The sequence below is a fragment of the Mesocricetus auratus genome, unplaced genomic scaffold (assembly GCF_017639785.1).
Source record: "Mesocricetus auratus isolate SY011 unplaced genomic scaffold, BCM_Maur_2.0 Super-Scaffold_100023, whole genome shotgun sequence".
Lineage (NCBI taxonomy): Eukaryota > Metazoa > Chordata > Mammalia > Rodentia > Cricetidae > Mesocricetus > Mesocricetus auratus.
Genome location: NW_024429204.1, coordinates 21833951 through 21857927, shown reverse-complemented (window position 1 = coordinate 21857927; position 23977 = coordinate 21833951). Strand labels below are relative to the sequence as shown.

Here is a 23977-nt window from a genome sequence, read left to right as displayed (position 1 = left end):
AAGGGAAGGGTGGGGGAGTTGGAGTAGGGATTGGGAGGAGATAAATACAAAGGCAGCAGAGAGGCAAATGACAGAAAGCATGACTGAAAGTCACAGGAGTCACTATCTATCTACCTGAAAATGCAGAGAGGTCTGTACACACACACACGCACGCACGCACGCACGCACGCACACACATGCAAGTGAAAAATTCCCATCTGGGCTGACCGCCCCTTACAGGAGCCATAAACTAGCTAACAGAGATCCCAGCACCAGGCACTAGAAGGCTCTTTGAACTATCAGTCATTACCCAAGGGACTCCCAAAACATACAGGCTATTGCTGTTGCCCTTGGCTGTGCCCAGAAACTGAAGGTAAGTCGCTGTTGCTGAAGGCACCCTGTCCCGTGGACACAGGGCCTAGAGGGTGACGTCACCTGCAAGGAGCATCGGGCAGTTAGTTGAGTGCTAAGGATGCGGTAGCTTCCGAGTGATACCCGACGCCCTCTTAGGGATGCAGCCAAGTTTACATTATGGGCAGTACTTACAGTTGCCCCGGGAACTGTGTCCCCAGAACCTTCCATGCCATTCAGAAACTCACGACAAAGGAAAACATTTCCAGACCCTGCGCTGTCAATCACGCCAAATAAAACGGGCTGTGGGCTCCGATTGGTAACCAGATGCTGCTGTTGGCTTTGCTGGCACAAACCGCTGCTCAGCTGGTGAGTGTCTCTGCGTTTTCATTTTTAATTGTCACCCCAAAGCCACTTTTCAGTTGAAATAACTATAAAAACCATTTGGAAGCAGGAGCGAGAGAAGATCTGTACTTTGGGAACCCCTTACCCACTGGGAGAGACACGGACAGGACACGTTGAGGAGTATCAAAGTTGTATTTAAATTTTCAGAGCACTTGAAAATAAAGAATATAATGCTCTCGTGTTTTCGTTCTGTAACTGGAAAAACGCTTTACATTACAGTTAGCCATCGGGTGTCCCCCCAAACACGGTGTGCTGCTCAGCCGGCCCTTAGCTGGTTTCCAGCCTCACTCGGAGGCGGCTGGGGCGGGGCGGCAGGCTGCTGACATCCCTGTGGGCAGGCAGGTGGCTCGGTCCTACTCAGAGTGGCGCTTTTTCTTCTTGTTGTGGCTCTCGATTGCCCTCCTCAGGGCTTCGTCTGGAATGAGATCCGACAGCCTCATGTCTGTGTGACTGCAGCCGATTTTGGGGCAGCTGTGAAGGGGAGAGAAAACTATCAGTCTATCTCACTTCCATGGCCTTGGGCATTAATGTCACAGGCGGGCACCGAAGTGAGAACATCTTACAAAAGAACGAGAGCAAAACCAAAACAGCTCAAAACCCAAGAGGCATGCACACACACCCACTCTCTCACTGAGGGCCGGCGGCTTGGTTTGGAGCTGGGGATGCAAGCAATGTGTGTATGAGCAGCACCTACGCCTGGGAGCTTGCTTTGTCACAGGAGGCAGGCAGGCAGTCACCAGGAAGCCACAAACCATGCCACAGCAGCAGTGAAGCGGTGCAGGGCACTGGGACCACGGGACGGACGGGGGAGCGGGGAAGGAAGGGTGGAGACAGGCTTGTGTGTGGCCCAGGCTGCCCAGGAGGCAGGGCCATGTGTTCTGCACTGAAAGCTAAGTTGGAGCTGAGACCAGGGGCAAGGTGACACGTTGGATCATTATCTTACTTGGTTATTAGCTTTTGTTTTGCTTTGAGTCACAGCCTCACATAGCTGACGTCGTCCTTGAACTTGCTATGTAGAGGGGAAATGAGCTTCCTATAGCTTCCATCTCCCCAGTGCCGGGGTTATAGGTGGATACCACCAAGACTTGCTTATATGCTGGGTTGGGGGTCGCAACCAGGGCTTCATGCATGACAGGCAAAGGCTCTACCAACTAGACTATATCCTTAGCCCCGGATCTCACTTTAACTATGAAAAGAGCCCAGTGGAGATTTTTGAGCTGGGGCTGGGGTGTGACTTAGTTTCCTTGTAGAAAACTTCACCCTGGCTGTTTAACAGAGGACAGGGGGCAAAGGATGGCACAGAGAAATACAGTTGGGTGTTCCACAGGGGTGCGGGGAGGGCGAGGCAGTCTGGCTCAGTGTCGTGGGGGAGACAGGCTCTAGTACACACGGGGCCGTGAGCTCTGCAGGAGACACAGGAGGAGAGGGAAGACAGAGGGGAAGGAATAGGAACACAGGACAGGCACGGGCCAGGAGTCCTGCCTGGACTGTGTCCCTCCGAATGCCACTAAACCCTCAGGGGAGACACTGAGTGGGGAATCAGGGACTGGCCAGAAGCCTGAGGTGGGAGAATTAAGAGGTGAGTCACTAGAAAAGGGTGGGGTGCCAGGCCTTGCTCAGTTAGCCATCTCCTTTTGAGGCGGGGTTTGGACTGAGTCACCTGATTCCTTTTTACTATGAACAAGATTTGGGCGGGGTTGAGTGCCCAGTGTTTGGAGTAAGCGCCATGTAGGTCCTGAAATCTCTCAATTACCTACTGGCTGGTGGCCAAGATACACTTGCTGAGCCTGGGTCCCCCTGCTCTAAAATACGGTCAGGGTCCCCATTCCGCCTGGCAACAGGCCCTGAAGTACTCCCCGAAGTTCTACTTCACCGCCTCCTAGCCTGACCACCGTTCTCTTGGGAAGCTGCAGGTTATCTGGTCTGTCTGTACTCGCAGAGATCCAATTCACATGGGCACCATTCAGGGAGCTTCTAAGTGATCAGCCCCGGGTGAGATTCTAACTACTTAGCCTGAAGTGCAAACACTGGTCCACACCAGGCTCAGCCCCATGACCGAGACGGCTCTTCTGAAGACTCCGCAATCACAGGCGAAAGGTAAAGGGCAGAGGAAAGGGAAGCTGACCCGGGAGCTGCAAATCATAGGAAATTTGAGGTAAAGTAGGAAAGAAAAGGGTTTCTTGGCCTTTCTCTTGGGACCAAGGGATCTTCGAAGCATTGGTGGCAAGCTCAGGAACGGGGATGACTGTGGACATGCTGACTGTGCGCTGGGCATTCGGGCACATGGATTTTTGGTTTTTTCGTGTTTTTTTTTTTGTGTGTGTGTGTGTTTTGATGGAGTCTTGCTGTGTAACCCTGGCTGCCCACCCCAGCTTGTCCCTTGAACTCTGAAATCTCTAAGATGATGAAGACATGCACACATTAATTTTAGAAATGGGGACTGGCACTCCCAGGCCTGTCTGATGTGGAGGTTCCTGGGGTATGCGTCCCCGATGGGCAAGCCCTGAGCCCTCTTTCTGACCGCCAGGCCTTGGGTACACAGCCACCTGAGAACAAAGTCTACCTCCATCTGCCAGACAGTGAATAAGCATTGGAGAGGGAAGTGGAGAGTGAGGGGGGAGGACTTCCTGATGACATCAGTGGCTTTAGTCAGTAAATGAGGGCATTCTGAGAATGGCTAATGGAATTAACCACACCGCTGGGCTGCCGAGGCGGCGCCCACACTCCTCTCGGTGAGATCTGCGTCGTGCAGAGACAGGCTCGGGGGACAGTGATATAAGTCAAGCAGTCCTTCCAAGGGCAGGGAGGGGGGTGGAGAGGTGACCCGATGGCAAAGATAAAACTCAGACATGGAAGAGCTGAGAGACTCCCAGCACCTCGGAGGCTGAGGCTAGAGGGGGGATCGACTGTGCTAGACCAGACAGAAACACACAGAAAGTTCTAGGCTAGCCTGGGCTACGTAGTGATGCACCTTCAGAAGAGTGACAGAGACCTGGCAGTCAGCTCCCCGGGTGCTGGCACTGTTCCTGAAGACTGGGGGGGAGGGGCAGAGCTCCTCCTCTGTCTGAAGGCATTCTGGTACAGTGAGAGTCAAGCAGGCCACTGAAGGCCAAGGGCGAAGGATTATGCTCCAGGCCTTACCACACCCTGTTCTAGACCATGGCTACCAGTCCCGTCCCCTCAAACAAGATGGCTCGACCGGTGACAGGGCGCAAACAACCCTGAACAGCACAAATGAATCTCTGGGAAGACTTCCTGGGGGTGAGGCCGGCACCCCACCCCGCCCCACAGAAACTAACAAGTTTTTAAACTAAAAAGGCTAAGAAGAGGCCGTGACGCCATGGGCCTGAATCAGGGCACTCCTGCTCTGAGAGACAACACTGCCCAGGCATTAGGCCGTAATCCCCACACATCCTGGTGAGCAAGTCAGGTGTGGCAACTTCAGCGCTCGCATCACCGAATCTTCCCCTGGGAGGGCTCAGACCCACAGGCCTGCAAGGAGAGGCTGATCCCAAGCCTGGGTCAGCCACAGGGCAGAGCACTCCTTAACAGTGTGGGACACACTTGGTCTGCTAAGGAAAGGCCTCAGGGTGCAGGGTCCCACGGGGCTGCGGGACGCTGGGCCTCAGCCTCAGCTGGTGGAGGAGTCTCGAGATTGGGTCTCAGGTTTGGGTCCTCAGAATGCCCAGGTCCAGTCAATCTATAAGCTCTAGGAAGCGGGTGTACAGTCGCCTCTGGCCTCAAGCGTTAGGTAGACTCCTCTCAGACCCACGCACAGGAGCGATTGATTCTGTCTGTCCCAAGCCCTCCAAGTCTAGGGTGACGTGTCACAGAGCAGAGAGGGAAGTACGCCAGCAAGCGTCCTCGCTGCGTGTGGATGCAGCTGTGCACGTGTGCATGCCGTGGGGGTCAGATGGCGTCCTCAGCTGTCCCCCTCGGGTTCTGCCGCATTTTCTTCTTTTTCAGACAGGGTCTTTCCCTGGCCTAGAGCTTCTCGGTACACACGAGGCTGGCCGGCCAGTGTGCCCCAGGCTGCCTGCCGGTGCTGGGATGACACACGCATGATCACACTTGGCACTGTCCGGTGAGCTCTGGGGATGAACCGGAGCCTGCCTGAGCTACATTGCTGTCTTCCCCACAGCCCAGAAACGTACTAGGACAGAGCTGGAAGGAATTCCCTGTTAGCGCTAGGGTCCCTGGAATTTTGAGTTGATGAGGTTATTTCCACTCTAGAGATAACGAGTCTGGTGGAGCGGCTCGGTGAGTTGTTGCTAGGTGAATTCTGCTTTGACATGACGCACTTCTATTCACTTCACATCGACTGGCATGCTCTGAATAACTGTTACGGCTCCCGCTCAATCCCAGAAAAACCAAACAAATGGCTGGGGTCAAAAATCAGCCGTAGCTCATTAACATGAAAACCAACAGGCAGCTCTATTGTGAGATAATGGCTTTATGATTAAGAGATCTATTTTAGGAAGTGACTCTAACAGTACACTTAGGGTGAATCGCTCCTCCAGAATATTCTGCCTCACGCCAGCGGAGAGGCCTCCAGGGACTGAAGCATGCTGGGAAAGTTCAGATGGTACCCAGTAACACAGCGTGCCTGGGGCTCCAGTAATGTAACGTAACTGGAACAGGAGAAAGAGAGTTCTCCGACAGGATGTGTCACAGACATTTTTTAAATACCACTTCATGGGAACGGACACCACTTCATGCTGAATCAGAAACCTATGCAGCACGCGTGCGCAGACCGTGAGTTCTCATCTGCTGCCATGTGTGCCCTGCGTTTGACACTGGCTCCCGAGACTGACTGTAGTGCCTTGTCTTGGGTGTGGTTTAGGCTGCTTCCCGCAGGGTCTTGCACCTCTGGCGCTGGAACAAGAACTGAATGCAGGCTGAGGCACCATGGTGAGGAGGGCCGGTCCCCCTGATGACTTCAAGTGGCTGCACCACTGTGACCCCAGACTCCGATGACCCGAGCTGAGCCTCTCAGAGCCTCTTCTACACACTTTCCCTCTTTAGACCAGTGACAGCTAGCAACTGCTTCCGGACACTCAAGAAATGGCGGCCATCGCCCCCTATTCCTCCTCTCCCACTCACAGTCCATCGCCACATTCTGTCGGGGGCACTTGCACGCACACACTCTCTCTACGAGAAGTCACTGTGCAAGCGTCAGGGCAAGCCTCTGGCACCTCTCCCCTGCAATGCTCCCGGGGTATCTTTCGCAGCTCCAGACTAGCTCCTCTAAATCCCCTTTCTCTACAAGGTCTCCCGTGCCTATGGGGTAGAGCTGGTAGATGCTGGTGAAGATGCTGGTGAAGATGCTGGCTAAAGCTTCAAGACACTGATGACGGGGTCATGGTTCGAGTCTTACTGTATCTTGTATCTGTGCTTGGTACTTCAGCTACTTTACAAACGCACCAATGAGAAAACTACAATGATTGCCATTGGTTTACAGACGAGGAAAACAAATTAAACTGACATTCATGGCCTCCGTGATAGATCCCTAGCCTATTTACTGTTCTGTCATTTACAATGTCATTCTGTTTTCCTGCCAGCAACAGGAACTGCCCACCAAGCGAAAGCTAGCCTGATGGGCTGAGGCTCTTGTTAAGAACCCAGGTTCTGCTGGCGTTGGTGGCTCATGCCTTTAATCCCAGCACTTGGGAGGCAGAGGCAGGAGGATCTCTGTGCTTTCGGGACCAGCCTGGTCTACAAGAGCTAGTTCCAGGACAGCCTCCAAAGCCACAGAGAAACCCTGTCTCGAAAAAAACAAACAAACAAACAAAAAACAAAAATAACCAAAAATCCCAAACTTTGATGGGTGTAGAGGCGCATGCCTTTAATCCAAGCACTTAGTAGGAAGGGGTAGGTGGATGTCTGCGAGTTCAAGGCCAGTATAGAATACTTAGTGAGTTCAGAACTACACAGGGAAACTATCTCAAAAAAAGAAGAAAAACAAACAAACAAACAAAACCCCAGTTAATTATTTCGCTATTTCCTATGTGTGTGAGTTTTTTGCCTGCATGTATGTCTGTCTCACCATGTGCATGATGGCATGTATGAAGCCAGGAGAGCATGTTAGATCCCGGAGAGCTTGTGTTTCAGGTGGGTGCTGAGAACTGAACCCGGGTCCTCTGGAAGAGCCAGCAATGGCTAAGCTGTCTCTTTGTGGCCCATGCTCATCCTTGTAGCACCATACATGGTTCTGAATGCTTACCACGAACACATGAACATATGACCACGTGTGTCACAGCACACAGTGCCACAGAAACACCTTGGCTCAGATTTGAGGCAACTGTATCTTATAAACGTCTGTGTGTTTTCTTTTTTTTTCTGTACATGTTTTCTACTCTTATGGAAACAAGGATTTAATGGCAGAGAAGAGTATTTTCCTACAACTATTCCACAGATTATAGCAAATCACTGTATCTTTGCATTATAATATAGTAGAATGTTTGACTTTAGAAACTGTAGTGAGGTAATGATTTAGGTTTCACCAAAAATTGCAAAATGATGGCGTACAAATAGACTTTGAGTGCCCATGCCACAATATGGGAGGCTCTCTCAGCCTGGACTCTTGAAGGAGGGCCTAGGCCCTGCCCTGGATGAAATGACAGACTCTGGAGATCCACCATGGAGGGCCTCACCCTCCCTGGGGATCGGAGTATAGATTGGGTGGGGGACTGGGGGACCTGGTGCGGAGGGATGGGGAGGAGGGGAGAGAGAGGGAGCTGGAATTGACATGTGAAACAAACTTGTTTCTAACTTAAAAAAAAAGAAGAAAACTTGTAAAATGAATTTTGGCTTGGGATTAGGATGACATTCCCAACAGTTTCTAAAATGGCTGTAAACATAGTTCTGTCAATTTTTGTACTATGTATTTATGACATTCTCAGTGTTGACAATTAGAAAATAAAAGTTTCAATCAACTCTTAAAAACATACTCTATTCTGCAGTATCAAACATTCAGTCAATATTTAATTATTTATATAAAATTAAACATATCCATTTCATTAGTATATAAATTTGTTTTCACCTTTAACAAATGGTAAAATATAAATGTTGAAGAACTGTTTTAGGATAAATGTGTTTACCATTTATTATTAGTGAAATGTTTAACTTGTGTACCTATTTTATATACCTACGTACTCAGGGCTGCACAAAAGTCTTGGGTGAGGGGGCTGGGGGAGTGGTGCAGTGGTCAGAGAGCTTGCTGTGCAAATAAGAGGGCAGGGGGTCAGATCCCTGGAGCCCATGGTGCCCCACCTATAATTGCAGACTCAGAAGGGAGAGACAGGGCTCTCCAGGGGGTCACACTGGCCAGTAAGAGCAGCCATGTCTTCAAGCTCGGGGCTTTAGAGATCCCACCTCTAAGAGTAAAGGTGGAAGAGAAATCAAGGAAGACCCCTGACAGCAACACCCACCCACTCCATGTATGTGCACATAACGTACATGCATACCCCGTCCACATGTACACCCAAGGTATGAATACACAGAGACACATGCAAACACGCCACATACACATACACATGGACAGGAGAAAAAGGCGAAATCTGACCTAGTAAAAAGGGGTTACCAAAGGGAAAACTTAAGAGGACTGGCCTCCAAGCACCCCTCATCAGTCCCTGACATCCTCCTCGGTCTGTAAGGCCTGGTAACGATGCCATTGCTGTAACCCTCTAGCCTCCTTCCTCTTTGACTTAATGGTTGCTATTAAATTTGCAGGCTGTCTGCCACCCAAGATCCGGAAGCATGGCAGGTAAAGAAGGCCTCTCTAGATGACAAGTGTCAAGTGCTCGCAAGTACTGTGTATAACTCACACCGGCAAAGGGCATCGGAATGTCAGAGCGTGTCCTCAAGGAGGGCCACCTGAGTGTGGGAACACTCGGCCACCATCCCTGGGCTGCTGGTGAGAAATGGAGCCATGCTCTGGACTAGTCCCTGCCCTTTCCACCCCCAACTTCAGGACAGCCAAAGACGGCGAACTAGGAAGCATTCTCAGCTGTTACGTTGCCCCTTTCTGGCTTGTGAAAGAAGGAACACAGGGAACAAATGGGTAGGAAGGGAAGGTTGGATGTCCAGCAACAACATTATGCTCACAGGAAAATGTCAAGGTCATTAGGGAAATACGACAAACGCAAAGCAGATAGAAATGAACTAATGGTTTACATTTGGCAGCCATGAGGCTGCAAACCTATCCTTCTTCTAGAATAAATACTGTAAATGACTTGACCGTATGGCCGGGGAGTTATCTCCAGGCTTAGCGGCTCTCTGTCAGCCCACACCCACACGGGGAGGGGAGGGGAATTCCAACTCTTGGTCTGGATGATGCAGAAGCAAAGCACACATCAAAGGCACTGCTATGGGGACCTGAGAACGGTCACACCTGCCATTCCATTCCCGCGATAAGAGCTCAGGAGAGGCCAAACCCAGTCAGCTCCAGTGTGGCCCATTGAGGACTCTCGTCACCGGCACAGAGCCATGGTCCTGGGGTTGGGAGGTAGGGAGAGAAGGGACGGAAGATTCGGAGTTAAAAAAATTCTCACTGGTGACTTAGCCATGGCTTTCTTGAAACCACCTGTGCAGTTCTTTGCGTGATTAAATGAAAGCATTTCTCTCATAATGCAATCTTTCTTCCTCACCAAGACCAATGGGTACGATTCTTGTCTTCGAATGTTTACGTTACTGTGTTTTAAACCAAAGTTCTATTGTAAAAAGCAAAGAATAAGGTGATTTCCTCTTGGTTAAGTGGACATTGAAAAAGGTGGTCTCTCTTAGATCATAGTTCTGTAGATCCTTAACAGGTTTGTTGTTGTTGGTGGTGGTGGTGTGTGTGTGTGTGTGTGTGTGTGTGTGTGTGTGTGTGTAAGAGAGAGAGAGAGGGGGAGAGGAACACATACAGAGAAAGAAACACACAGAGAAACAGACAGAGAATCAGAGAGAGAAAGAGAGAGACTAGAGTATCAGTCCCACGTAGTCCAGGCTGGCCTCAAACTGCGTGGCTGAGGATAGCCTCTAATGTCTCATCCTCCTGTCTTTACCCCACCGCTGGGGTTACAGGCATGTGTGTCCATGCCTGGTTTGTGTGCTGCCTTGGACTGAAAGCAAGGCTTCCTGTCCGCTACGTGAGTGCGCTACTCCCTGAGCTGCTCCTTTGAAACAACACAAATAAACTAGACTCCTGTCATCTGAGGACAACCCCGTCTCCCCTCCCACTTAGATGGTGTAGCTGGGGGCTTCAGGGTCTTCTGAACACTGCTCTTCCCAGGAAGCCCCTTTCCCTGTCGACAGTGGGGCAGAGCCATGCCTAGGGGGACTCTGAGCAGCTTTTTGCTGGCACGCCCTGGGGACCGCCAGGCTGCCCTGCTTCCGGCAGCGCCCACTTACCAAGCCTTCTTCTTCCTCTTATGCTTGGACTCTATCATGCGGACAATGGCGTCCTCCTCGTAGGCGTGGCCACACACTTTGTTTTTCACTGGCTTCTTCATTTCCAGCTACGATGAAGGAGACATCAGGCTGTCAGGCAGACTCACCATCCACTTCCTGGCCCCCCAGTGGTTCGGAAATGCAGGGTTCCAGTGGCCCTCATTTCACTTGGCCTCTGGGCTATGACTTTACTCCAAATCCTCGGGCATGTGATTGGATGACAGTGCTTCTAGCCGCAAACCTCCCAAGGACACAATCCCATCTCTCACTTTCTTTGCTTTCTCCATCCCAGCGGGATAGCGGAAGGCAAACAGGAACCTTTCTGCCCCTGTGAAACTAACCTACCTGCATCCTCTAGCAGGGGAAGGGGGAAGCCGTACCTGTGTTATGGGGCAGATGAAATTGGTCAGGCTTTGGGTCACAATCATATCTTCGTCAATCCCTTCTGTCCAATCATTCTCTCTGTCCGCAGGCATACCATCTACAGGAAGAAAGGGGGGTTGGTGAGCTTCCTTGCCCAGCAGCCTGCCAGGGAGAGGCGGGAAGGGCAGGCGGTTCCTCAGGCCTGCATGAGGCACTCAGAAGATGCAGGTCAACTCTCCAGCTTTTAACAGAATCCTCAGGGGTCCCCAATTCTGCCCATTTTTGATAAGGAACCCAAGGCCCAGAGCAGTACAGTAGGACTTTACACAGTTCAGAGAATTAGTCTGAAAGGGAACATTGCTTGGTAACAAAGGGTGTGGTTGCAGGAGTCAGAGGACCTGGTCTCTTCCGTGTCCAGGTACAGGCTTTGGGCTAGCGAGGTGTCTGAAAGTCTGTTTCATAACTTTGATGCCAAGAAAAACAGAGAAAACAAACAAACAAAACAACATGGCTCCCAGCTCAGGGAAACAATCGGCCAACAGGACCTACTTGTGTCTGAACAGCAGACACAGACTGTGTCTGTCAGAAGCAGTCACACGGGTATGATGTGAACTCGTCTGATGTCTTAGACATTATTGAGAACTCCAAGGAACTTTTTAAAAACATAGGTTGTATTTATTAAGCTTTATCTTAGTAGATATTAAAACTAAAGAATCAAAAATATATTTATTGCTTCATTTAAAGATAATAGCAACAATTCATCCTATTACATGTCAGTAAAAATAACATTTTAAAAATTATTTTCAAAAACTTTTTTTTTTCAAGACAGGGTTTCTCTGTGTAACAGTCCTGGCTGTCCTGGAACTCACTCTGAAGAGCAGGCTGGGCTCTGCTCCCAAGTCTATGTACCATACCCAGCTCATATAAGTAACATTTTAAAAGTTAACAGTAAACATATTTCTCAGAACAAACCAAAGTGAGGAGAACGGCATTGCTTTCTGGTTTTACAAATATTGTCAATGTTTGGCTTCACAGGACACAACTTCTAGGAGGCAGATGTCAGTATCTTTCTGGCATCTGGTCCCTCATAATATGCTGGGGAGGCTCAAGGAGCACGTACGAAAGGACGAGTGACAAGGAAATGACGTCATGTTGCTATTATGAAGACAGCTGACCTGGAGGCCACCCCGAAGCTCCTGGCCTGCCCTGGGAACCGATGAGCAGCAACTGTGAGGTTCTGAACACAGAGCCGTCTCCTTCCAAAATTTCCTTCTTTTTATTGTGTCACACTTGACCTTAGCTGAGGAAAACACAGGTGACAGGCGACTTCTAAATGAAGAAGGGTCACAGGCTGACTCTCTCTAAATCTGAGTCTGAAACCCATAGTACCCCCAAACTTACATTTTGCATATTGATACAACACCAGATGTGGACTACCCAACTGTGAAACTGCTTCATGGATAAAGTTATTTAAAATACTGTATGAAATCAGAGTTCACTTTAGCTCAAGCGGTTTTCCCTGGTGAGGACTTCCATCTAATATATTATATAAAATTGCCTTCAAGCTATGTTTGGAATATAAGTAAATTTTCTACGTGCATTGAATCCTATTCTCAGGGTATCTCATGTGTATATGCAATGTTTTAAACCCCCCAACCTGACACACTCTGGTCCCCAACATTTTGGGTAAGGTGTCTGCTGGTGATCCATTCCTTCCTCCTTTCTCTCTCTCTCTTCTGTTCCTTCTTCCATTTGGTAGAATAATATTGATCTAAAACTGCTTTCCTGCCAAAGCGTGGAAGACAAACACTCGACTCTGGGTCAGACAGTTTTCTAACCCTTCCCGTTATGGAATTACTTCAGGCCTCCCCTCAGGCCGGGTAGTCTGTCTGTCTGGAAGGATGCTGCCACGGCAGGCGTGGAGTTTTGTTCAAGGCCATCTAGTGAGCGAATGAATGGCTAGAAGACTCTGCCCTACGTACTTTTCAGCGGGGTCCCCTTTCTCTATCTATAAGGCAGCTGCTTACTCTCTAAGAAGGTGAGGGCTTAGATGCTGGGCTCCTCAGCCAGGCACTCGAAATCACCCAGCATTGGGTGCAGTGCCTTTTCAAGGATGAGACTTTGGAAACCACTAACTGGTGGGCATCCCTGTCTCAAAGTTTTAAGTCTTTTTGAGTGTCAACACCAGGCCTCCAAAGGTTCTGAGTTTGGAACATTTACGATTTCAGCTCTTGGATTAGGGATGCTCCACCGAATCTTGTGTATCCACGTGTCCCCAAATCCCAAATGGGAGGCACTGTGGTCTCAGGTGTTACAGATAGTCTTTACTCCTTTATTCTACAAAGGTAACTGTCAAGTTAAAACCAACTCCCACAAAATGTCTACAGATGTGTTATTTACTCATCCTCCCCAACTGCTTATTCAGGAATTGACAATATTGCATTTGGAATCGATATAAAGGCTAGATCTATTATCCAACTTAATAAAGATTCCCAAGCATGCAAGGAGGATTTCGGAGAAACTAATGGTCAGTGACAAATCAGTTATCTGCAGCTGCTAATCTTTTCCCAAAGCAAAAACCCCGCAAAAACAGTTAAAAAAAAAAAAACCCAAACTCTGTCAGCAGTAAAATGGCACTTAACATGGAAGATGCCACATTTTGGTGTGTTTACTGTGATATGTGGCGAGACTTCTGCAAACAGTACTCATACCAATGAAGGGTTGCATGTTTCCAGAGCCCCGGGCTTGGCATTCACACTAAGAGACTCAGACAAGGGTGCTTATCAACTAGAGACGCAGGAAAAGCAGCAGGTAGCGTAAAAAGGCAGAAGGCTGCCTGCCACCTCTGGAATCCACTTTCCAAAGGGGCTTCCTGCCGGCTGCTGCCTCCTAGTCCTGATTCTTGTGTCTGATAGTCAAAATAAAAGGAGCTCCTTGTGAATTTCTTACAGAGTTTATTCTGGACGGGTGGCAGATTTCTGACTATAAATATTACAGCGTGGAATTTACCGGAAAATCTGCCCGACGTATAACAGAGTTGAGCCCATGTGAAAGACTGTGGGCTCGTTGGTTCTTTTCTATTTTTAAATTTCAAAAGGTAGAGGAAACACAACTCAAATGCAATGCCAACCGCTAGGGAGGGCTGGGCGGGGAACTAAGCGCGGGTAGAGATCACGAAAAGGGAGGTAACAAAGAGAGGGGCGAACGCCAGCGGTGAGTAATAGCCCACAGCCCGAGAGTCTAAAAGGGGAAACTGCAACAGCACACTTCTCCAAAGAGCGCTTCCTCACCCTGCACCTGTATTTATAGAAGATGACCTTAATGCTGGGATTCTACAAGGTGCTTACGCAAGGTCGCATCTGGCAATAAACATCACTACAGTGGGTTACCTGATCCAGAGGACAAAACAGTACGGTGCATGTGGTAAAAGGCAGGCGGGCCGGAGAGAAGGATAAAGATCTGCTGAAACCACAGATATTTTAACAGTGGGATTAGCCACTGTCTGAAGTCTCATTTAGCCGAGAACGCTAAGAGCGAAACAAAGGGTGGATTTTGCTTGAAAACGGGCCGGGGGCTCACAGGGTGAGCTGGACCATTTGAGAGCTGCAAACAGTGTGCTGGTTCTACAGTGCCCCATCACCAAGGTGTGCCATTAATACTAACAATAGCTCACTTGCTGACCTCTCCAGTAACTTGATATTATTTCACTTAATACCCAGGCAACACCCACGAAGTGGCTATATTGTTATTTCTAGTGCATAGACAAGAATGAGTTTTAAATCCCATGATATTTCTAAGGCAACTGTAAGAACCAGACATATCATAAGGAAGCAATTGGATCAAGTCAATGGAATCTTTATTAAGGAATCACAAGATGTTCCTGATTATGCATGGGTAATAAGATTATGCATATGCAAATGAGATGCTTTCTCTACTGAGTGTTCCGCACTCCTGGGTTCTAGATGCATGCATTAAACCAGGCATCAGTGAGAACTATTTGAAAGGCCACTGTGTCTGTACTGAACATGCACAAACCTTTTCTTCTTGTTATGAGCTCCTACATAGTGCATCTCCTCTTTATATAGCATTGTCACCAAACTAGGCATGGTGAGAGACCTGGGCAAACCTTAGAGACTACAAGAGGGAAGCCAGGCGTTGGTGGCGCACGCCTTTAATCCCAGCACTTGGGAGGCAGAGGCAGGCGGATTTCTGTGAGTTCGAGGCCAGCTTGGTCTACAGAGCGAGTTCCAGGACAGCCTCCAAAACAATACAGAGAAACCCTGTCTTGAAAAACCAAACCAAACCAAACAAACAAACAAAAAAGACTACAAGAGGGTGCGGGGTCTATGCAAACACTCTGTCATCGTGTCTAAGGGACTTGGACATTCATGGAATCTGATATATGCAGGGGTTCCCAGAGATAAGACCCTCCCCCCATAGATACTTAGGGATGGCTGGGCAGGCATATGGAAGCTGTGCTGTTATGTTAGGTAAACACACCAGCAGCTACTAGATGTCTGGGCTCAGGGACCAAGCACATGTTGATGCCTGGACAGAAGCCAAGATTACAGTGGCGGAACACAGCAAGTAAGAGTTAGGTAACTAATTATGATTGGTTGGTTGGTGTTTTCCCCATGTCCACCTCTAAGACAGGATCTTATGTACTGGAGGATGCTCTCACATTTATTACGCAGCTAAGGATGGCCGTGAACTTTTGATTTCTTGCTTCTATCTCCTGAGTGATGGGATTATAGTTGTGACCCACCATGCCTAGTTTATGTGGTGCTGGGTTTTGCGCAAGGTAGGCAAGCTAGATGCCTAAGCCCTGAGCGAGACTCTGTATGTGTGTGTGTGTGTGTGTGTGTGTGTGTGTGTGTATTTGTATATGTGTGAGGGTATGCCATGTGTGTGTGTCTTCAAAGGTCGAAGAGATTAGATTCTCTGGACCCGGAGTCACAGGCAGTTGTGAGTCTCTTGATATATGTGTAGGGTCCCAAACTCAGGTCCTCTGAAAGAGGAAGAAGTGCTCTTAATCAATAAACTATCTTTAATGCCTGAGTAAATATGTAACCTTCCTTCCTTTCTTGATGCCACAAAATGAAATTCCAAAGAAGTAGAAACGGTGCAGGTGTCTGACGTAGTAGTTCCAAAGTTTAATGTGTCCTAGTGACACAGGCAGTTGGAGTGTGTCAGGGTGAGTTCTGTGATTAGTTAGTTTTGACTGTTAATACTGAGGCCTCTGGTCTTTCCCATCTCCTTCACTACTATCCAGTCGTTTAAAACTGAACCTGAAGGATGAGTTCTCAATGTTGTTTCTTTTGCTTCTCACGCCCAGCCCACTGGCAAGTGCTATGACCCTGACCTAACCCACGATCCCCGTGTGAGCCCCTGACCTAACCCACGCTCCCAGTGCTATGACCCTGACCTAACCCCTGCTCGCAGTGCTATGACCCTGACCTAACCCACGCTCCCCGTGTGAGCCCCTGACCTAACCCACGCTCCCAGTGCTATGACCCTGACCTAACCCACGCTCCCAGTGCTATGACCCTGACCTAACCCACGCTCCCAGTGTGAGCCCCTGGCCTGGTTCTCTCCTACACCTCAGTTCAAACCCTGACCAGCTCCTGCCTGGACAGCAGCAGATCCTCCAGGCTGATGCCACACAACACACCACTCACGGTCACATGGGTGACCACGCCCTCCAACCTAACTGCCACCAGTTACCCACACTCAAGTCACTCTGGCCTTTTCGCAGTTTTGGGAACATGGCAAATTCCTTCTTGCCTTTGGGTCTTTCCATTAATCTGCTGGGAATGTTCTTCCTGTCCTTGGCTTGTTCCACCCTTTCTTGTCATTTAAAATGTCAATTTAAATGTCGTCTTGGAGAGGCCTTGTCTGAGGTACCAAGCTGAAGAAGCCACTGCACTGGTGCTCGGTGGACACACGCCCATGTGCACTGCGTTCCTGAGAGTTTCCCTTCCTCCTTCATCCCTTCCCGAAAGACAAGGCCTCTGTGGTCTTATTATGGTTCCTAGAGTCTAAAATAGTCCTTGGTGGATAGTAGTTGTTCAATAAACATCAGACTGGTAAAGTGCTCCATCCAATAAGGCTTACTTTTTCACAAGATTATACTTGCATATTTAACAGACATGAACACACACACACACACACACACCCCTCTCACTCAATAATTTTGTACGCTGTAGTCAAGTAAGAGAGAACTTCACTGTAGGTCTGGGTGCAGCCCTGGACCCTGGATTACATGTCAAAGGCAGGAAGTAAATATAAGTTTTACAATTACAGTAGGCTGTGTGGTAATTACAAAGGAGAATCCAGACATGGTCTTGTGGTCACAAAATACATTTGGTTCTGGCCACACACAGACCTAGCATTAGTCACTTGTCTGTCTTCAGGCATCCCAAATTTGGCTACTAGTTAGACAGTTTCATGCTACTGGGGAATAAATGTTGATTGCTATGTATTTTTTCAATTAGACCTGGACATTTTCTGAAAGCGCTTTTCTGTAAAAAAAATACTAGTGTATGGAGGAAATGCTACACAAATATTTGCTGCCTGCTGGGGTTTTCACTTGCACTATTCTGGAACAGCATATGTAGACAGGAAGAGCTGGTGTACAGAAGATGGAGGGACTCCAAAAGTTCATTGGTTCCAAGTGGGAGACTCCGCAGTTGTAACAGAGTCTGTCTCTGTCCCAGCTATGACTCAGCTAGAGGGTTCCTACCTGGATACTCAGCGTCAGATCCTAATGAGAAGATGCATGACAGCAGCAGGATCAGGCTGCGTGCCTGTGTGTGTGTGTGTGTGTGTGTGTGTGTGTGTGTGTGTGTGTGTGTGTGTGTGTGTTTGAGGGACCTCCTATGACTTTGGACATCTAGTCTGTACCTCAGTTTCTTCTTGGGGCTGGTGGTCTGTTCTGAATACCAGCTTTTTAGCTAAGCTGCCACGTCCCTTCGGGAGGGAATTCAGCCCTGGCTCCCAGCACTTCCTGTACCAACACAGTACCTGCGGTGTGAAGAGTTTCTCACAATTAAGATGAGCATCACATTCAGCTAGGTAGGGCCTATGGAACAGAGGATCTGCTACATGTTGTAACTCTCATAAGATGGCAAAAGTCATCGAATGTAAATTTCACCAAAGATATTCAGTCAGCAAAGGGTAACACAATGTAATCAGAAAAACAGCTACAATGTAAGATAGATCTGACAACAGCTATGTATCAGGCATCTGTATCTCTCTATATAACTGCTATAGAATTAGAATGCAGTATGATTATAAGGATGACTATTGTTAAGACAGGGTCTTGCTAAACAGTCCAGGCTGCTCTCAAACTTTCCATCAGCTTCCTAAGTGCTGGAATCGTGGACCAGAGCCACCAAACTTAGCTGGTCATTATCACTGTTTTACAAACACTACGTACTGGGTATTGTCCTTATAGTGAAGAAACCCGTCCTTGGGGGGCCCAGTCACATGGGGACACATACACAAAGCCAAGCAGCTTCATGAGAGCTGCACAGACCTCTGGAAAGCAGGGCAGCCTATCGGGGGAAGCGGCTTTCCTAGGAGCGTCAATGGCGAAGACGTCCAACCAGAATATTCACATGCTCTGTTTTTGAGGCAGATTCCCACATATCCCATTGTTGGATTCACAGTTCTCCTGACTCCACTTCCCACCCCCATGCCTGTTGTGCCTGGCTTTAACAGCTTCACTGCCTCCTTGGATGTGAGTATTTCCTCCACGACCGACGCAGCTCGGTGTCCTGTTCTTGGCACGGCCATACCAAGTCACCTCTGGCCACGTCCTCGGAGAAGCCATCTCCACCCCGCCCGCCCCACCCCGTCCCCTGCACCCAGCCCCCAGCAGCCCGTGTCCTTTCTCCGCCTTCTGGGCCACACTCTTAGCTTTAGCTTTCTCCTTCACATGGCCTTACAGGAATGCAACTGCTCCGCAGGGACCTCGAAGGTTCCTTGTGGAGAAGCATGTGTGAGGCGATCACAAGGACGCCTGATGCAGACACTCTTGTCACTGCTGTGAGGAAAGACAGGCAGCATAGGCGCCTCACAGAAACGACTGAAGCATCCCTAGAGACGAGGGGAGGTGGACAGGTGACCTGCCTGCTGCAGATGGTGTGGTAAGAGGACAGGGTGCCAGGCAACAAGGATTACAGTATGTAAGAGCACGGGGTCTGGGAGGAGCATGCTTGGACATGCTTTGTGCAGCTACGGGGTGTTCCTGGGCAGGTTACCTCAGCTCTCTTTGCCTCAATCTTCTCAGCAGGAAGATGGACTAACAACGGTGTTTACTTCATGGAGCTATCTGAGGACCAAATAAGTGGATGTGGGGGCTGGCCTTGGTGTTGCTGGGCTGGCTTTGAACACGCATAACATTTGTTTTTAGATTGTGTGTGTGTGCACCTGCACATATTTGCAAGTGTACACACACACATACACACACATGCACACACACACACATGTACAGTGCGTGTGGCGGACACAGCACAACTTGCAGGAATTGGTTTTCCTCCCATCCCGTGTGTTCTGGGCGCTGAACTCGGGTCATCAGGCTTGGTGGCGAGGCCATCTCCCTGGCCCTACCCTGAACTCTCATTCTCCTGCCTCCATCTCCCACACACTGGGATTACAGGTGTTGGACATCATGCCTGACTAGGAGAGGTTCTCAGAACGATGCCCGACAAAAACAAGGGAGCTCTTATCAGCGTTACAATGCTTGTTAACATTACTGCGCAGATTCTCATGAGGTGGGCATCCAGTATGCACCTGTAACACATACACGGTCTGTGAAGTCATCCCAGAGAAGCTGCAAGATGGCCTGGCCTGGGGATCGGCATGGGACAAACCCTCCCATGCCCCTGGCAGCAGGGAGGCCAAAATTAGCCTGGTGTGTGCAATTTGCTGACACAGCACTTCCAACATCTTCAATCGGTTGCCTGCTTTCTCTTCCCTGGCTCTTTCGACATATGGCTGATTATCTTACAGGGAAAGATCATTCCTAGGAACGAGTCGACATTTTAATAATTCACAGTTTCCATTTACTAATTTATCCACTATTGGTTTAGACATGTCTTTTGTCTTCAGCGGATGTCACGTATGAAGTTGCTTCACCTATTAAATACTGTTAAAACACAGCTTTTGAAAACCATCAAAACCCAGTGCGCTTAACTGGTGTGGGAAAAGCCATCTAGGTGACACTGGGCTATGTTATCACCTGGCAGTAAGTACTGAAAAACACCACCAAACACGGGCTTTCTCTTGAGTTTCTTCTTGGAGACAGGGCTTCCCTGTGTAGTCCTGGAACTCACTCTGCAGACCAGGATGGCCTTCAACTCACAGAGAACCATCTGCCTTTGCCTCCCAAGTTCTGGGATTAAAGGGGTATGAAACCACTGCCTGGCACATTTATGCTTTTTTTTTCTTAGTTTTTTGAGACAGGGTTTCTCTGTGTTCTGACTGTCCCGGAATTTTCTTTATAGACCCAGCTGGCCTTGAACTCACTGAGAATCACCTGCCTTGGCTTCACATTTGAACTTCTTAGAAGAGAGATGTGGTGATCATCCCCAGGTCATAAAGCAAAAGTAGGAAATTCAATGACCACATTCAAAGTCCTTGTTTTGAGCAATTAACAAACAAACCCCACCCAACAAGAAAACTGACCAGCTACCAACAAGAAGGTATAACTCTCAATTATGTAGATTCACAGAAAAGTCTACTGAAATGAAAGATGGGAAGAAATCCCCTTTAGGTTTATCTTTGTTGCTGTGGAGACAGGGCCTTGCTGTGTGGCCCAGGCTGGCTGTGATCCTCCACGTCCTGAGGACTAGGACTACAGGCATGCACACAGGTCCACTCCATCCTCCTATTTTCCGGACATTAGAGCAGTGGGCACCAAGGCCAGGTGCTGAGGAAGTCCACACACTGCCGTGCACTCTTCTGGATCATTCTCTTCATTCTTAGCGCCGTTCTTCTGTTACAAGCCCCTGCCTAGCGTTTCCTGTTTCCCCCATTACACACAGTTCTTCACTCACCTGTTTCCCCAATTCATCCTTTGTACCCCAGCTAGACGGCTCCACAGTTACAGTCTCACCTCAAACCCAAGCCCAGCGCCCACACCAAACTACCCAGATTTTGTCCAAATCTGCTGCCGCGCTCTTTCTCCTTGACCGTTCTTCAAGCTCAAGTCTTCCCTCTGTGTGGTCCTGCAGCAGAGGTACATCCTGCTTTAGCCTGACTTCCCCACCAGCCTGTAGACTCCTTTGCACAGGGGACTCTGCCCCTGTCACCATGACAGGAAATGCAGGCTTCACAGAGGTTCAGTGAAGGCCTGGCTTCTGAAGCAGGAGCTGCTTTTCTTATGGCTACATGCAAATGATTCTCCTCAACCCCCTGCAGGGACCAAACCCTGGGCCTCAAGCCTGCAAGGCAGTGCCCACCACTGAGCCCCACACCCCCAGGCCTGAGAAGATTAGTTTTGTTGTTGGCTCTGAGACAGGGATGCAGGGTAGCTCTGGCCTGCCTGGGGCTTGCTGAGTCGCCCACGCTGGCCTTGGATGTATGTGTGACTCTTGATTGCTAGGATTGCAAGTGAGAATGGCTAAAAGGACTGTGCCGAGGGCCACTACTTTAGAGGACAACAACGTGGCTTTGGTGTGTTCTCAGTTTCCAGAGTCTTATGACGCCTGCATTGCACATTCTCCATGCGTGCCTCTTTGTCAGATGTTACAGTCCAAGAAATAAACAGCACCAGAGTATGGCCTTAGATAAATCCTGGTTGTCTTCCTTTGCCCCAAAGCACTTGCACCCAGAGGAACACGTAACAATCAGTTATAAAAATGCATTCACTGCTTTAACCTTGCTGGATCTACCACGGTAGGGAAAGTTGCAGTTGTGGACAGATATTTGATAGCCTGAGAACTAAAACAATATGTCATTTTAAATTATGTGTATATGATTATAAAAATCAAATGTATTGTTCAAGTTGCAATGCTAGGTCTCTCCTCCAAACTTATTTTCTATTCATATTTCCCTTTATTAATGATAACTCCATTTGTTAAACCTATTCATTTGTTCTTCCTTTATTATTATACTTTATTTTATCCTACATTATTAAATTAATGAATGTATTAATACCCCCCAAAATTATCTGTATATGTATACGTGGGTTTGTGCACGTGAGTGCAGGTGCCTGCAGAGTCCAGAAGGGGGCATCAGTCCTCCTGAAACTGGAGTTGCAGATGGTTCTGAATTGTCCAACACAGGCCCTGAGAAATAAACTTGGGTCCCCTGCAAGAGATGCTCATATTCTTAATCACTAAGGCACCCCTTCAGCCTCCAGACTAAGGACTTTTATTCTTTGAGGTGCCAGGCGAAAGCTCTAGCCCTGAACAGATAAGTAAACCACGGCACTGTTACTTATAATTTCCTCCCCTTTTGGAGGCAGGCCTCCTGTGTTCCAGCCTGACGATCTGAGCTAATTCCCAGAAGCCCACATGGTGGAAGAGGGGAAGAGAGGCCCACAAGACGTCCTCAGACATCAACACATGTGCTGTGGGATACACATGACCTTCCCAGCCCCAAAGCACACACAAAAACACTAACATTGATACAAAAATTAAATGGTTTACATAGAAAACATGACAAAATGTATGACCCGTCATGGGCAGGTAACACAGTTATTAGAAATGTTAACATCAGTAGAGGAATCAGCAACAATTTCTGAGTTTTTTTTTTATGAGATCAGGTAATAGTTATGAGGTACTGGTGGTCACACTTTTTCCACTTGTCAAACTGAAACAGGTGATGAAATAAAGTCCAAAGATCAAGCTATTTTAAAAAAGGAACTAAGATTTACAAACGCTGAACTTTACGAATGGGATTATCACACTCTGAATCCTGATACTTTCCAGATGGTCTATCCTGTAAGATACAAGCTAGCACGCTGGAATTTTAGCAATACCATTAAATTAATCGATTGCCTGAATCAATCAATTCACCCGTGTGTCTTAGTTACTGGGGACATGCTTACAGGTTCAGAGGTTTAGCCCATCCTCACGGTGGAGAGCATGGTGCTGGAGTAGTAGCTACATCCTGACCCACAGGCAGAGAGAGCATGACTGGCTCTGGATTGGGCTTTTGGACCCCAATGCCTAGACTCAGTGACACACCTCCTCCTAATCCTTCTAATCCTATCAGAGAGTCCCTGGTGAATAAACAGTCAACTCTAGGAGCCTACACGGGTCACTATTCAAATCACCACACCCTGTCTCTCCTCACTTGGGCACCTTCTGGACAAAACACTGGTCAAGTAGCTATACAGATTGAGAGTGAAGAGGCGAACAGAGCTAGCCCTGTTGTCATGGTTTGTTTTATGAAGCTCCTCAAGTAAAAGCTGAACCGTAACCCTTACAGGTGGCTGCCTTATGAGAACGTGCAGCACGGGAGAAAGTGCCTGTGTTACAGAGTGCACTGGTGACAGAGACAGTCACAAGTCAGTGCCTGGTGCGGTCGTGAGGCTAAGAGGACACATGCACCTCCCCGTGCGGATCCCAGACTTAATCAAGAGTCATCAGAGATTCTCAGTGTGATTCTTGAAAACTGCCATAGATCTCAAGTAGTAACTTGTAAGTTTATATTTCCTTTAAAATATTATTATTATTTGTTATTATTATATTATTATCATCATCATATTTTGCCCTCACGTATGTCCATGAGTGCCCTGTGCCGACAGATGTCAGAGAGGGTGCCAGAGCCCTTGCAGCTAGGGTTGGGGATAGTTGCTGACTATCACGTGGGTGATGGGAACCGAGCCCAGGTCCTCTGTAAGAGCGACAGGTGCTCCCAGTCACAAGCCACCTCGCCAGCCCCTTATTTCATGTTTCCCTTTTATACCTTTTGTTAAAGAGTGCTAACACTGATTTTTGAGTCAGGTCTGGTGACTCATCCCTATAATCCCAGCATTCTGAAGGCTGAAGCAGGAGGATTGCTATGAGTTTGAGGCTAGCCTGGGCACAAAATACACAAACAAACAAACACACACACACACATGCTTGTAACCCCAGGACTCAGAGGCGGAGGCAGGAAAGTCAGGAGTTGGAGGCAAGGGGCTGGGGAAACGCCTCAGCAGTTAGGAACATTCCCTGCTTTTGCAAACAAGCCAGGTTGGACCCAGAACCCACATGGTGGTTCCCAACCATCCTTGACTCCAGCCCCGGGAGGACCCAATGCCCTGGACTTTTATGATCACCAAGGGACCAGGTACACATAGGGTACACACACATATACAGTCAAAATACATATATTAAAAAAAAGAGTCCAAGGCTAGCCTGGGCTACACAAAGTACAGGTCTGTCTCAAAACAACCCCCCTCACAAAATATAAACAAAATAAGCAAAACCATAATAAATAAACAAACAAA

General features: G+C 48.4%; 1 protein-coding gene and 1 long non-coding RNA gene across 3 annotated transcripts in view; one reads left to right on the top strand and one right to left on the bottom strand.

The window, feature by feature from the left end:
* Positions 1–848: 848 nt before the first annotated feature.
* The window catches only part of Nsmce2 (NSE2 (MMS21) homolog, SMC5-SMC6 complex SUMO ligase), a 216461-nt gene continuing 193332 nt past the window's right edge, over positions 849–23977 (bottom strand). The window contains exons 5-8 of one of the 2 annotated variants that reach the window (XR_005870474.1): positions 10548–10648; positions 10129–10235; positions 9128–9228; positions 1077–1206 (exon numbers count right to left, since the gene is read on the bottom strand). Coding sequence is in view for 1 of the 2 variants with exons in the window: in XM_040730304.1 (XP_040586238.1) it covers positions 1089–1206; positions 10129–10235; positions 10548–10648 (326 nt within the window). In the remaining variant the exon portion in view is untranslated. Of the gene's footprint in view, positions 1207–9127; positions 9229–10128; positions 10236–10547; positions 10649–23977 lie in introns of both variants that reach the window. The other variant, XM_040730304.1, reaches the window with a different exon arrangement.
* On the top strand, positions 2427–8973 carry LOC121133593. Its single transcript, XR_005870475.1, has 2 exons — positions 2427–2890; positions 8467–8973. It is a non-coding gene; the product is annotated as an uncharacterized LOC121133593 (long non-coding RNA).